At 32.3% G+C, this 16182-nt stretch overlaps 1 protein-coding gene across 3 annotated transcripts in view; it reads right to left on the bottom strand.

The window, feature by feature from the left end:
- Positions 1 to 5469: 5469 nt before the first annotated feature.
- LOC107475480 (cytochrome P450 83B1) overlaps positions 5470 to 16182 on the bottom strand; it is a 48427-nt gene continuing 37714 nt past the window's right edge. Inside the window, exons 2-3 of one of the 3 annotated variants that reach the window (XM_052257378.1) lie at positions 6328 to 6714; positions 5470 to 6224 (exon numbers count right to left, since the gene is read on the bottom strand). In XM_052257378.1, the coding sequence (XP_052113338.1) occupies positions 5604 to 6224; positions 6328 to 6714 (1008 nt within the window). In that variant the 3' untranslated portion in view covers positions 5470 to 5603. Of the gene's footprint in view, positions 6225 to 6327; positions 7227 to 16182 lie in introns of those variants that run through there. The other 2 variants (XM_016095121.3, XM_052257377.1) reach the window with 2 other exon arrangements.

Consider the following 16182-nt stretch of genomic DNA (forward strand, 5'->3'; position numbering starts at 1 on the left):
CAACCCCTCTTAAATAAATATCCCGCCGTAGTTTAGATGAGATTCTTGTAATTTAAGGTTCTGAAGAGAAAAAAAAAATAACGCACTTTTGAATAAATTAAAATGAGTTTGAGTTCTACCATATAAATTTATTTCAAAATTGTTAACAACGAATGCGCCGCCATTGATAATTTGTCTTGAATAAATCAAAATGAAATAAAAAAAAAACTGGATAAAATAGGCGTATTAATTTCTCATAATTAGCTAGGGATGTTAAAATGGATCACCTGTTATGCCCACCAAGGTTTGTCCAAAAATGTGGTAGGTTCGCTCGTTGGTTTGGCCATCAAAATAAAATGGGTTAAAATATTAATCTATTTAAGTTTTCTTTTTAAATAATAATTAAAATTAAATCATAATTCACATACTAATAAAAACTAATAAAATCACAACATAATTTTTTCATAATCTTCTTTTAATTTCAACATATCCATAATATATATGTATGTATATACACACAAAGAGTGCAAAATAAAATAAATAAGTAAAATTAAAAAAAAAGTGTGTTTGAAATTTTAAAATTTTAATTTTAGTATATTTATTCTTATAGTTTAGTACTTATTCATTTTGTATAAAAAAAAAATCTGGTTTGCACGGTTGTCCCTCCTATCAAAACATGCGAGTTTGGCACGTAAATTTCTATAATATTTCTTGAGATTTATGGAATTACTCAATTTGGTCTTTGAAGTTCTATTTTTACTATAATGGTCTCCTAGATTGAGCTCCGGACACCATAATGGTCCCTGGACTTATTTATGGTGATGACTCACCTGTTTCAATGCTGACGTAGCTATCCTGAGCTACGATGTCACCCCTCAGCCACCCTCCTCTCCTTCCCCTTCCTCTTCACCGCACTCTTCTCGCCTTCAACAGCCCTTCTTCTTGTCATCCCTCTCCCCTCTCCCCTATCCTCTCATCCTCAACTCTCTCCATCCCTTTCTCCTTCTCCTTCGACCTACCCTTCCCTACCCTCCACCACTTCTCCTATACCCTCTCATCTCTCGCCTTACAGTCCATCCCTCACAGCTGCGTAGCTTTGCCGCCACTTTTTGCCGATCGCATCCCAGTTGAATCGAAGCAGTACCGGCCGAACGAATAATATATAGTTGAGACGGTCTTTCTGTTTGGCATAGAAAGAATGCAGGTGACAAGAATCTGAAGTTGTTGTAAATAGTGATGGAATGGATGCTACTCCTAGTTGCTCAACAATGCCGAAAACAACATCAATTTATGGGGTTTGCACTTGAGCAGCATTGAGTGAACATATAGAAAGCTTTTTTGAGAAAGTTTTTGTTATCTCTCTATTGTGAATCTTGACATCAAAGAATCTGAAGATGGTGTTATTAACCAGGGAAATCAAATTGTACAAGATAATGAATTGAAAGACGTCGAACATGTAAAGAGCTTATATGAGAAGGATATAGTTGTTAAATCTTCTGTAAATCTTGATGCCAAAGAATCTGGATATACTAATAATAACCTAGAAACTCAAGTTGGGCAAGATGATAGATTGAAAGACACAGAAAATGTAAAGAGCTTTTCGGAGAAGGATGTAGTTGACTATTAACTTTCCTTTAGTGAAGGATGCAGTCTGGGGTGTCCATGAACTTTGAGCCATAGTTTGGGTTGGGGATGAGCCAGGTAACGACGTCGTTGGAGAATCCGTCGGAGGAGATGCTGTTGTCGGCAGCGTCAATTGGGTTGACAAAGCTAAAGGAGGCGGCAGAGGCCTCGACGATTGAGTTGGCAGAGCCAAAGAAGGGCTCGACGGGAATGTGTCGTGGCGGTAGGCGAGGGGGTTAGCAGAGTGGATGTCAGAGTCGCAAGTGATGCAGAGCGCTGCCGAAAAAAGGGTTGCAGAAGGAGAAGAGTGCAGTAGATAGGGAGGGAAAGGAGAGGAGGTGTAACCCTACCACACAAAGCCTTACGCTTAAGTCGTACAGCAGAGGTGGTGAGGTATTACGACCTCTAAAAGAAAAGGCTTATATAAATATAGTTGAAAAGAATTTTTAACAAGGAGCCTTAAGAAAAAGAAGCTAAGAAAAAACGAAAAAAAATAGAAAATCGTGTCACACTCGTATAAAATCGTGTCTCATTCGTATGCATTGTTTATGTTTTTGTTATTTTGATAGAACAAGGATAACTTGAAACACTTCATTCTTTTATTAATGTTGTTTGAATCTATTGCAAGAAGGTGATGATGTTGCATCTTGATATTCGGATTTAAATTCCTAGGATAGATCATTTCACGAAAAAAATCAAAATTAGAAACAACACGTCAACAGCCTCAAACAGTAGTGCCTGTGGCTTCAGCCTCTCACCATGATGACTCTCTAATTCTCCCACATAGTGGTGATGCTGTTCCCGCAGCTACATCTCTACGCCCATTCTGTCCACCTTGTAGCGAACCAAGGCCTGCTCCACAGACTCGCACAAATAGTGCCCAAAACTCAAAGCCAGGCGATGAAGAATTGGACCTAGAGGCAAATGAGGTAGATTCTTTTGACTAACACATTGACAATTTCTTTACTGAATCACAAAGGATGCAAGCTACAAAATTTTGGAAGTTAATATCATTAGTAATAATTCTTGAATTTTTCTTATTAATAAATTATTTAGACTATTTTTTTATTTTTATTACATCTTGGCCACAATGGTTACATATATAAGATTATTCTATTCCTTATAGATTTCGATGGCACAATCAAATAAGCTCGTAAAGTGTGACGGAGGCTATGGAGCGATCTTAATGGTAGGAAGATCATACTCAAATTTAACAGTGAACTACAACCAATTGGAGATGAAAATGGTCTATTAAGTGACGTTTTTGGTTTGCTAGATGCTGATTATGGTAAATTTCCTATTTGTGAAAAAAATTAGAGAAAGATTACATCCAAAGAAAAGGTTTATAATGATTATATAAAGGTAAAACTTTATAGTTGTTTTTGAATTAAATCTACTTTGTTTATTACTTACTAACATTTTGAACTTATCATTTCAGCAAATTTTTCCCTTTGATGAAGATAGTGGAGGAAGTATTAAGCATACAATTTTGAAAAGTTTAGGGAGGTCTTGGAAGGAAACACATAACAAGTTATATCATCAGTATTCTGACTTAAGAAAAATGGCTGAACAAAATCTTGAGGAACGGCTGCTGAAAATTGATAAAGAGCATTAGAGATGGTATCTTGAATATCGATCATAATAAGCCTGAGACACAGGTAACCTATTCTGACTTTGTAACACAATTATAATATTTATGTTGCATTCATGAATTAGACAAAATCGGTGTCTAATCACTCTTACCTCTGATGGCATAATAGAAAAAGTGCAGAAAAAATGATGTTAATCGATTGAAACAAGTATTAGTATACACTCACATTGGTAGTCCGAAAATCTTGGTGAGGCAAAAAGAAGAAGAGGTAACTTACGTTTGTAATCACTTTTTGAACTATTTCTTCATCTATATTTTCCTTAATTGGATTACGGTGATGGTATAAACTATATTGTTACAGTCGAAACTACAAGGGAGGCCAGTTAACAGAGGAGAGTTATGGAACTTAGTGCAAAAACGAACTAATAGCTCCTATATCCATGAAGAAACTAGGACAATTGGTGTAAATACTACATTGAAATTTTTTATGTTGTTTTCTGTTGGTTTTAATTATAAAGTGTGTTGAAAGTCTTATCAATTATGCTCTAGTTCGTAATTGTTTATATTTGCTTATTTATGTCTGTAGGAAAGAATTGTAGAGATTGAGCACTAGGATGAGTCTTCTAGAGTGTTGTCTCAAAATAATTTACTTGCTCAAGCTCTCGAAAAAGAGCACTCGGGTAGAGTATGTGGCGTGAGTTTCGGACCGACTCCTAGTCAACTTTTCGGCCCGAATTTGCATCAACCAGGCAACGGAGTTCAAATAGAGGAGACCTTAAAGGTGCTGCTTGAATTATAGATGGAGGTGGTGGCCGAAAAATTGAAAAGAAAGATGGTGGAGAATGAAGTGGAAGTAGAAAAGAAAAAGAGTCAGACAATGGAGAGTACTTTGAGATATCTAATTGAATGGCACGGTGAGGAACTGCCATCAGACATGGCTGCAGGAATGAATTCCTTGGAGAGACAGAGCAGAAAATAGATATTAGGATTGGATATTATTTTACTTGAATTATATATTTTTTTAAGGTTAACTATGCCAGTCTTAACCAAAGATACACTTTATTTATATTTTTATAAATAGATTAAGTTATTTCGTAGATATATCTTCATTTGTTTTTGCTAACAATTTAGATTTTTAGATGAAAAATAATAAGATTTGTAATATTAAAAAAATAAAAAAAGCAAGAAAAATATCTCTAAAATATTAGAAAAATAAAATTGCACTGATTTAGGCTGCAAAATCCAATATTTTTGCGGCATTGTATATTGGAATTAGCAGCAACTATAAAACCATTCACAATAAATTTAAAAATTGTACGGTAGAAATTTGCGGTGATTGGTAATTGTCGCAAAAAAAATTTAAGAAAATTAGCCGATTTGAATGATTTGTGTCCGCCGCAAAATATGAAATTAATCCTGTCAATTTTATATTGTGGTGGTTATTACTAACTGCCACAATATTATCTGCGCAATATAATAATAAGCTGCAATTATACTAGTAATTGTTAAAAATTGCTATAAAATGTATTGCTTGCGCTACGAACCGCTGAAATTGGATTTTTTAAACTGCCGCAAAACGTAAATAAATCCATCAAAATTTTCTGTATTTTTTGTAGTGTCTCGAACGTCGCAATAGCGATGAAGAGGCAATGGCTAACAGTGAGACATGACAAAAAGGGAAGAAAGAAGGTAACAACGCAATGAGAAGGAAGAGAAAGTAACAACACTGACAGAGTTGCATGCTACAAAGAGATTGACGAGGGCTAGCAAAGAAGAGAATAGGCAACTTGGTGTTAAATTAGCTAGGATTGGGTTCAAAATGTTGGGTTTAATTTTTTTTTTTTTAATTTCAAAAATCTTTTAAATAGAAAATTAAAAATCACAATAGTCCAACTAGATTTTTTTTATCGATTTTGTGTGAATGAATTATATGAATCCAACGAAATCAGATTGAGAAGTCGGCTCTCTATTAATTAGATTGAACTGATAGATCCAATCTAATTTTTAGAACATATAGAATTATCTTTGTTTAAAAAATATCTTATTTATTATCATTATTTTTAACTATCATACAAATACTTATTTGATTATCAAAAAATACTTCTAATAAGGAGAACGAGGATATTTTTTCCTCCAAATATGTATTTCACAGCAACTAAATTCTTATAAAAATAAACAAACAATACAAACGATAGGATCAAATAAAGCATGATTTGATGGTGAAATGCATGTAGAAAAAATAAATCCTCTTCTTCCTTTAAAATTACAAGTGTTTTTCCTCATTAATTAATAGACAAGCCAAGGCTTTTTCATAATACATTTAAGAACTTATTCACATACAAAAATATATCACATAACAATAATCTTCCACTTCCTAAGAAAATTAAATTAAAGATACAACAAACTTTAACTAATTAAATTCCACTTCCTTGTTAATTTTGGCAATAAGGTAAAGAGGATTCTTCTTATGTTGTGTTATTCCCGGCAACACTTGAATATCAATATCTTCTTTTTTCATTCCTTCTGGAAGTTCCCAATCAAAGGAGTAAAGAAGATTAGCAAGAATAAGATCAAGTGAAGCAAGTCCCATATGCATACCTGGACAAATTCTTCGACCAGCACCAAATGGAATCAGCTCGAAATGTTGTCCAAGAAAATCTATATCACTGCCTAAGAATCTCTCAGGATAAAATTCATATGGGTCTTTCCAAGCTTCAGGATCTCTATGAATAGCCCAAGCATTCACATACACTATAGTCTTGCTTGGAATTTTGTAGCCTTGTATAATGCACGTTTTGTTTGTTTCTTTTGGTACTAGTGGTACTGGTACATGCAATCTTAAAGTTTCTTTCATCACAGCTTTAAAATAGATACACTTTTGAATATCTTCTTCTTCTAAGAAATCTTTTTCACCTCCAAAGTTTCTAATTTCTTCTTGAACTTTCTTCATTACTCTTGGATTTTTTATTAGTGCGGTCATAGCCCAAACTGTTGTGGCTGCAGTTGTATCCGTTCCTGCTACAAGTATATCCTATAAAAGAAAATTAAATAAAATTAACAAAGTAATAAGTACATTTAATGAAAATGGCCCTTAACCTTTTTTATAATTCTAAAGCTAAGAAAAAAGTACAAACCATAAACATCGCTTTGATGTGATTAATAGTGAGGTCAAAGGAGAATGAACGTTGGTTCTTTAATTGAAGCAAGACATCAATGATATCTTCTCCCTTGGAAGAATCTCTATTAGGATCCATGTGTTCATCGATCACTTCTTGATAAAACTTATCCAACTCCTTGAAAATTTTATTAAGACGGGCATGCATTCCATTGAGTCTATCAATCCAACCCAAGAAAGGAATATAATCCGAAACAAAGAAGGCACCCAACATTGCTTGACATTCATTGAACAAATCATGGAACCTACTCCTTTCAACTCCTTCATCTTCATACCTTCTTCCAAAGGCAATCCTACAAATAATAGTGCTTGTTAGAGAAAGTATCATTTCATTCAAATTTGTCACCTTTTTTGATGATGCATGGCTTGATATTTTCTTGATCCATTGCTTGACTTCAAATTTTCTTATTGAAGAAAAGCTTGATACACGCCTAGAGCTAAGAACATGGGCTACACATATTTTTCTAGTTTCTCTCCAAAATTCATTGTATGGAGAAAAAGTTATCCCTAACCCATTGTAGGTTAATTTTTGCTGACCAATTAAGTTTGGTCTTCCGGCAAATTCACGGTCATGGTTTTTCAATGCTTCTTTGGCTAACTCAGGAGATGAAATAACCATTGCTTTCCTTAGACCTAATTGAAGGGAGAATATAGGGCCATATTTCTTTGACAGTTCAAATAGTTGAAGATAAAGAGAAGAATCATCTAATTGGTGAAGATTTCCAATTATTGGTAGCCCTCTAGGACCTGGTGGAAAAGCTTTGTTCTTGAATGTTCTTTGTTTTTGGAAGAAGAAGCACATGAACAAAGGAAGAGTTAGACATAAAATTAAGACAAGTGCTGATACCATGTTGTATGTGGCTGGCCTCAACGAGTGATGAAGAGAAGAGCATTATCATTGGGTTAGAATATTAGAAGATTAGAATATACATAATATAATATAAATTTTTTTAATTATTTAATATTTAAGAATAAGTAATTTGATGACAGATTTTACTATAAACTTTTTATATAGTTAGTCTCAAATCTAAATAAAAGATAGAATTATATTAGATATTTGATAACTAACATAAGACTTTATCAAATCTTAATTAGAGATATATTTAGTATTTGTTATCTATATATTAAAATAAGTTATCAAAATATAAAATAGATGTTAAAATATAAATATATATTGAAAATAAATTAAACTACACATATCTTTATATATAAATACGTTAGTGACTGATTTTACTAACTAATTTTAATGTACGAATAACATTTTTATTTGGCTATATAATATGTAATAAACAGTATCATAAATATATATAAAACACAAAAAGTGGTAGATTATTTCTAAAGAAGTATTTAAAAAAGAAAACCTTATTATTTGTGCTCTATGATCATATTAGCTTTTACTTTTGATTTTTTTTCCCTTTATAATTTGTATATAATAGAACAAATGAATCACTATCTAAACTTCTGGCTGTGGGACTCTATCGGTTCATACTGTACCTAGAAATAATTGGATCCACTCGACAGGGATGCAGACATGAAGTGGACGGTGGAAATTAAACATCGTATCGTCATTACATTAAAAATTTTATAATTAATTAGTATTTTGATAAATTTTGTTTATTAAATACTCTAACTAATACTCTTAAAACACTTATGAGCATAATTCTAATTAAAAATGTTTTCCGAAATTTCATTTATATCTAATAAAATAGATTCTCTGAAAGCACTAGATTGAGACAAAAGGATTATGTCCATGTACATTTTATATTTATAATTAAATGAGACCACCTATAGTTTGATCACGTGCACACAACTTTGGTCCCCAGATGCATGTGATGTTGCACAAATGTTATTTTTATGGTAAAAAATAACTAAATGTTAATGAAAATATTATCAACAAAATATTTTGTTAACAATTATTAGATGGTTGTCAAAAATAATTAAATATAACTATTGACTGTCAAGATTGTTAAACATTTTTTTTAATAATTAGTAACTATAAAAAATATATTTGAACTTCTTTTTTGATAGTTTAGTGATCACAAAAACTATTTTCTAAAATAATTAATTTTATACAATTAATTATTGTTATCAATAATGATGCTAAATTATGTGGTAACGAAAGATGAAAATATGTGTATATGTATCCGTATATATTAAGAGTTTGAGATTAGAAATAACAGATAATAAGTATGGTAGAGTAAAATTTAAACTCAACTCTAATTCTATTTACAGATTAAATTTGTTATTAAAATCCAATTCTATTTTATTTGTTAATTGATGAGAACAATACAACTCTAATTCTACTGCAATCAATATGTGGATATTCGACTTTACTCATAAAATTTTTTACAAATATTAATATTATTATGTAACCTAATAAGTATGCATGTAAATTAAAAATTCAATATAAACAGTACAATCATCCCACAAACAAGATAATTATCAAACATTTAATTTTACATAAATTTTTTTATTTAAATTAATAACACAAACACAAATATAATATTGTATTTATATATCATTAAAATAGAATCTATTTTTTATAAACAAAAGTGATAAATTATTAATTGATTATCTTAACATAATAGTAGAGACTTTTTATAGTTTAGTTGGATAGGATTGAGATTTAATTCGTATCCTACTCTACCAGTACTCAAATTCATTATATACTCAATCTTATCTATAGCAAATTAGATTGACAATTCTACTCGACTGAATTGAGTACTTGCGAATAGAATATTTGTTACCACTCCTATTTGAGATCGACTACTATAAAGAGTCGGATAATGTAAATGATATAAGTGAAGTAGAGTAGCAGTAGTTAAAAAATGAAGATAAAAAATGTTTATTGTGACTGTGAAAATTAGTAAAACTAATTTTAGAAAATAAATAAATAAATAAATAATAATTAAATAAAATGAAAGGTAATAAACAATTCTAATTTATAACTTTAGAATTTTAATGGTTGAAAAAGAGAAGAATCATATACTTCTAATGACAGATGGTTTATATTGAAGAGACTCACCTATAAATTGAATTTTTCTTTAATTCATTTCAATCAAGTCATCCAGATAGAATAACATAATATTTCTTTGAGTAGTTTTCTCCTATATATGATAGAGAGAAGTGTGTTCTCATTTTGTCAAGAGAGAGTGTTATTGTAGTCTCCTTGTAATCGAGAGAAGTTATAATTCTCAAAGAAAGTTATTCAATTGTTTCCATATTTTATACAAATTTCTAATTATTCATATCTATATTTTGCTGTGTCATTTATCTGGTACCTAACAGTGGTATCAGAGCCAAAGGTTGCTGATTAATATATTTTTTTCCGCTGCGAGTTACCGTCTAAAAAAAATGACAGCAAAATATAAATTTCCAAAATTCAGTGGGAGTAATTTTTCCATTTGGAAATTGAAGATAAAAGCCATTATGAGAAAAGACAATTGCGTGACAGCAATTGAAGGTAGACCTATTGGAATTACAGATGAAAAATGGAAGGAGATGGACAACAATGCTGTTGCAAACTTACACTTGGCACTAGCTCACTCAGTTTTATCAAGTGTAGCAAAGAAAAAGACAGCAAAAAAAATTTGGGATGCTCTCACCAAATTATATAAAATCAAGTCACTTCGCAACAAGACATTCTTGAAGAGAAGACTTTATACTCTTCGAATGAGTGAGTCCACGTCGGCAACGGATCACATCAACAATCTAAATACGCTATTTTTCCAACTCTCATCGTTGGAATATACCATAGCAGAAAACAAACGTGCAGAGCTCTTAATTCAAAGTCTACCAGATTCATATGATCAGCTTATCATTAATTTAACTAATAATGTTTTGACCGATTATCTTTCTTTTGATGACATGACTGTTGCGGTTCTTGAAGAAGAATCTAGGCACAAGAATAAGGAAGATAGATTAGAGAACTCAAAACAAGCAGAGACTTTATTGATGACAAGAGGAAGATCAATGAAGCGTGGTTCTGGTGGGAGTCAAAGTAGACCAAAGTCACAAAGTAAGAAGCAGGTCAAATACTACAATTGTGGTAAGAGAGGGCACTTCATGAAAGATTGTTGGAATAAGAAGAGCATAGAGAAGGTTCCAGAAGGATCAAGTTCTCAAGGATGTCTTGCGAGCACCTCTGATGATGGAAAAATTCTGTATGGCGAAGCAATAATTGGTTCTAAAGGCAGCAAACAGCTCACTGATGTTTGGCTTGTTGATTCAGGAGCAACATGGCACATGACTCTTCATCGTGATTAATTTTGTACATATGAACCTGTCTTGGAATGATCGGTGTTTATGGGAAACGATCATGCCTTAGAAATTGTTGGAATAGGTACTATCAAAATAAAAATGTTTGATGGTTCTATTCATTCACTTCAAGGGGTAAGACATGTGAAGGGCTTGAAGAAGAATTTGCTGTCGATTGGGCAATTGGATAAACTTGGTTGTAAGACCCATATTGAAGGTGGGATCTTAAAAGTTGTTAAAGGAGCTCTTGTGGTAATAAAAGCAAAAAAGATTGCAACAAATATATACATGCTTGTGGGCGATACTTTACAAGAGGTAGAGGCATCAGTTGCTTCATCAAGCCAAGAAGAAATGACGATGATATGGCATTACAAACTGTGCCACATGTCAGAACGAAGCTTGAAGATTCTTGTAGAGAGTAATCTCATTCCTGGACTCAAATCGATAAACTTACCATTTTGTAAGCACTGCGTTACAAGAAAACAACATAAATTGACGTTTGGTAGATCAACTGCTAGGAGCAAGCACATATTGAAGTTAATTCATTATGATGTGTGGGAGTCACCAAAGATGTCCCTAGGATGAGCAAAATATTTTGTATCGTTTATTGATGATTACTCTAGGAGGCTAGTGGGTGTACCAAATTAAAAATAAGTCAGACGTATTTGCGATGTTCAATGAGTTCAAAGCAAAGTTAGAACTTGAATCTGGAAAGAAGATCAAGTGTTTAAGGAGAGATAATGGAGGAGAATATGTCGATGGTGATTTTCTAACATTTTGCAAGCAAGTAGGTATTCAACGGCAATTCACAGTTGCATATAAATCTCAGCAAAATGGTATAGCAGAGCGAATGAATAGGACTCTCCTAGAAAGAGCACGAGCTATGTTGCAAACTGCAGGTTTAGCCAAATCTTTTTGGGCAGAAGCTGTTAAAACTGCCTGTTATGTGATAAATCGGTCACCATCAACTGCAATTGTGTTGAAGACACCAATGGAGATGTGGCAAGGTAAGCCACCTAATTATTCTTCTTTACATATATTTGGTTGTCATGTGTACGTGATGTACAATCCCCAGGAAAGAACAAAACTGGACCCAAAGTCTAGAAAATGTATATTCTTGGCTATACTGACGGAGTTAAGGGTATCGCATGTGGGATGCCACTGCCCGCAAGGTAGTTGTCAGTAGAGATGTGATATTTGCAGAAGATGAATTGCAAAAAAAACAAGAAAATGACAGCACTGTTAAAGAGATAACCACTATTCAAATTGATGAAAAATACAGAGAAGGTGATCTTTCTGAAGTAGAACCACAGCACGAAGAATAAGAAGCAGAGGCCAATGACATAGAAGTTTGTCGATCCACTCGACAAAGAAGAATACCATCATGGCACTCAAATTATGTTTTGACAAACCATGATGCATATTGTCTTTTGACAGAAGATGGAGAGCCAACAACTTTTATGGAGGCTATGCGCAATCCAGACGCTTTTATGTGGATGATAGCAATGCAAGAAGAAATTGAGGTATTACATAGGAACCATACCTGAAAACTTGTTGAACTTCCAGCAGGTCAAAAAGCCATTGGTAGCAAATGGGTTTACAAGATCAAACAAGATCAAGTGGAACGATATCGTGCAAGATTGGTTGTCAAGGGATATGCTCAGAAAGAAGGTGTTGACTTCAATGAAATATTTTCTCCAGTGGTGAGACTAACTACTATTAGAGTAGTTTTGGCTATGTGTGCTGTATTTGATTTACATTTAGAGCAATTAGATATGAAGACTGCTTTTCTTCATGGAGAACATGAAGAAGAGATATATATGCTCCAACCAGAAGGTTTTGAAGAACAAGAAAAAGAAAACTTGGTTTGCAGGTTAACTAAATCTCTGTACGGTCTAAAGCAGGCGCCAAGGTGTTAGTACAAGAGATTTGATTCTTTCATTATTAGCCTTGGATACAACAGACTTAGTTCAGACCATTGTACCTACTACAAGAGGTCTAGTGATAATGATTTCATCATTCTGCTGTTGTATGTGGATGACATGTTAGTGGTAGGTCCCAACAAAGATCAAATCCAAGAATTGAAGACACAGTTGGCTAGGAAGTTTGATATGAAAGACTTGGGACCAGCAAACAAGATTTTAGGAATGCAAATTCACCGAGACAAAAATGATAGGAAGATTTGGCTAAAAGAATTATTTGAAGAAGATCTTGCAACGCTTCAACATGCAAAAATGTAAGCCAATTTCAACCCCACTTCCTATGAGTTTTAAATTATCCTCAAGTATGGGCTCTAGTAGTGAAGCAGAGAGGATGAAAATATCTCGAGTACCGTATGCATCAGCGATGGGAAGCCTTATATATGCCATGATCTGTACAATGCCAGATATTGCTCAAGCAGTTGCAGTGGTAAGTCAATTTATGGCAGATCCGGGTAAAGAGCATTGGAATGTTGTTAAGAGGATCTTGAGATACATCAAAGGGACCTCGAATGTTGCATTATGTTTTGGAGGATCGAAATTCAATGTCAATGGATATGTCGACTCAGACTTTGTAGGTGATCTTGATAAACGAAAATCTACTACATGCTATGTGTTTACACTTGCAGGAGGAGCTATGAGCTGGCTATCTAAATTACAGACTGTTGTAGCTTTATCTACTACAGAAGCTGAATATATGGCAGCTACACAAGCATGCAAGGAAGCTATTTGGATCCAAAGGTTGATAGAAGAACTCGAGCACAAATAACAGAAGATTTCTGTGTATTGTGACAGTCAGAGTGCCTTGCACATTGTAAGGAATCCTACCTTTCATTCAAGAACAAAACACATTGGAGTACAATATCACTTTGTTCGGAAAGTACTAGAAGAAGGAAGTGTTGATATGCAGAAGATTCACACTAAAGACAACCTAGCAGATGCCATGACAAAACCAATCAACACATGAAGATTTGAATGGTGTAGATCCTCATACGGCCTATGGAATTCATGAGCAATATGAATTTTAAAAATTTATCAAAATTAGCTTTAAGTGGGAGATTGTGAAAATTAGTAAAGCTAATTTTAAAAAATAAATAAATAAATAATAACTAAATAAAATAAAAGGTAATAAACAATCCTAGTTTATAACCTTAGAATTTTAATGGTTGAAAAAAGAAGAATTATATACCTCTAATTGATGGATGTAGGGGTGGCAACAGAGTGGGTAGGGGCAGGTTTTTGCTCTACCCGACCCCGCCCCGCTCAACAAAAACCCGCATCGAACCCGCGCCGCTTCTACCCGCAGGTAGTAAAATGTTAAACCCTAACCCGCCCATGCGGGTACCCACCCCGCTCCTACCCGCCCCAAGGGCGGGTAGGGGCGGGTTTAACCTAAACCCGACCCCGCCCCGTCCCGTCCAAGAACTCGTCTCGCTAAAACCCACCTCGGTGCGGGTGCGGGTAATTACCCGCCCTGAACGGATAGGGGCGGGGTGGGTACCCCCGGGTTTGGGTAGTGTTGCCACCCCTAGATGGATGGTTTATATTGAAGAGACTCATCTATAAATTGAGTTTTTCTTTAATTCATTTTAATCAAGTCATTCAGATAGAATAACATAATATTTCTTTGAGTAGTTTTCTCCTATATACGATAGAGAGAAGTGTGTTCTCCTTTTGTCAAGAGAGAGTGTTATTGTAGTCTCCTTGTAATAGAGAAAAATTGTAATTCTCAAAAAAAATTATTCAATTGTTTTCATATTTTATACAAATTTTTAATTATTTATCTCTATATTTTGCTGTGTCATTTATCTGATAACTAACAGTTACTTCAATTTACTTCAATTCCACACTAGATTAAAAAAATAATAATGCATAACATGTTACTTTTTTTATTAATTAAATTATTATAATTTAAATTAATTTTAAAAAAAATAAAATTATAATTTCAATCTTATCACACGCATCACATAGATAATTATACTTATTAATAATATACATGACTCTGCATCTATATAATACAGAGCTTCATATAGTGCAATTGATATTCACTTTTAATTCTGTATTTTTTTTTTCTAAGTTTACTCAAAACTTTATAGATAAGATGTCTAAAAATTAACCGGACTAATCAAAATTATCCGTGTATTTTATAATTGTATCGTTAAAAAACTATCACAATTCTATAATGAAAAAGTCTTTTTTACAGTGAAAATTGATTAGATGAGTGTATAATTTTTTTTTTTAAAATTAATAAATATATTTCCTTAAATAAGTATCTAATTATTTATAAGAAAAACCTCTTGATTTTTTCATCATTTTCTCCTTTCATCATAGCATGCACCAAAAAATAATATGAAATTATCGAAAATTCTATAAATTAAATTAGTCAATAAATCAGTTAAAAAATTGATTTGATAATTTATATACAGTTGTTTTTATTTAAAATTGATAATTAAAATTTTTAAATAATTATTTAATACTTTTAATTATCAATTAAACATGAAAATAATTGCATATGACTCTTCATTTTAAATTAAAATTTCATTTAATTTTTTTAATCCAAATTAAAAAAGTCGTCGCACTGGTCCAATTTTCTGTTAACAGATTTCGTATAAATTGAATCGGATCAAATAGAAGGCCCGGCTAATAGTGTGACTCGAATTGTTAGTTCTCAGAACATTGAGCATTATCTGTGTTTTTTAAAAAATTCTTCCATTTATTATCTTTATTTTAAACTTTTATAAGAAAAGTATATGTATAATAGTTTAAAATAATGATACCATCAAAAAAAATTTCTATCTCTTAGGAGAACGATAATTTTTTTTCCCTCCAAATATATATTTTACACCAACTCAACTATTACAAAAATAACTAAAATAATACAAATGATAGGATCAAATTTCTATATATACTATCATTTCTTTAAAGCGGATTCTAATATGATTATCTTTCAATAGTTATAATAATTAATGATATTATACCAGTGTTATTAAAATTAAAATGATATTATATCTTAATAATATTTTTTTAAGTAACACTTTTAAAAAAATATTATTTAATAATAAAAAAATTACTTTAATTTGAACAATATTTTTTAAAATAATATAATTAGCATAATATAGTTATACTAAAATGACTCTTTTTTTTAATACATGATTCGTTACTCTATAGCTCAGTTTTTATTGTGCATTATGAGTCATAATTTGACTTTATTTTTTTTCATTCTAAGTTTGTAACGGACGATCTTAATAACCATTATTTTGACTTAATGATTAACTGTCATAATATCAACTCTATTCATCAACTCGAAGTCTATAAAAAGCATTAATTTCTATATCTCGACACAACACAGACACATGATAAGTTCTATTTCATATTTAACATTCTATAATCATAGAATTCTTATACCTCTTAAATACTTACTGACTTGAGCGTTGGAGCGTCTTTTGCAAAGACCTACCCTCCGTGTTCTTTTTGCTGAAGTATGCCTCCTTTGGAGACGAAGAAACAAATTCGATTTTCTTTAAGACGAGATATACCTCGAAGTTCATTCACACAAGAACAATTGGCGTCATTGTGGG

The sequence above is a fragment of the Arachis duranensis genome, chromosome 2, assembly GCF_000817695.3.
Source record: "Arachis duranensis cultivar V14167 chromosome 2, aradu.V14167.gnm2.J7QH, whole genome shotgun sequence".
Lineage (NCBI taxonomy): Eukaryota > Viridiplantae > Streptophyta > Magnoliopsida > Fabales > Fabaceae > Arachis > Arachis duranensis.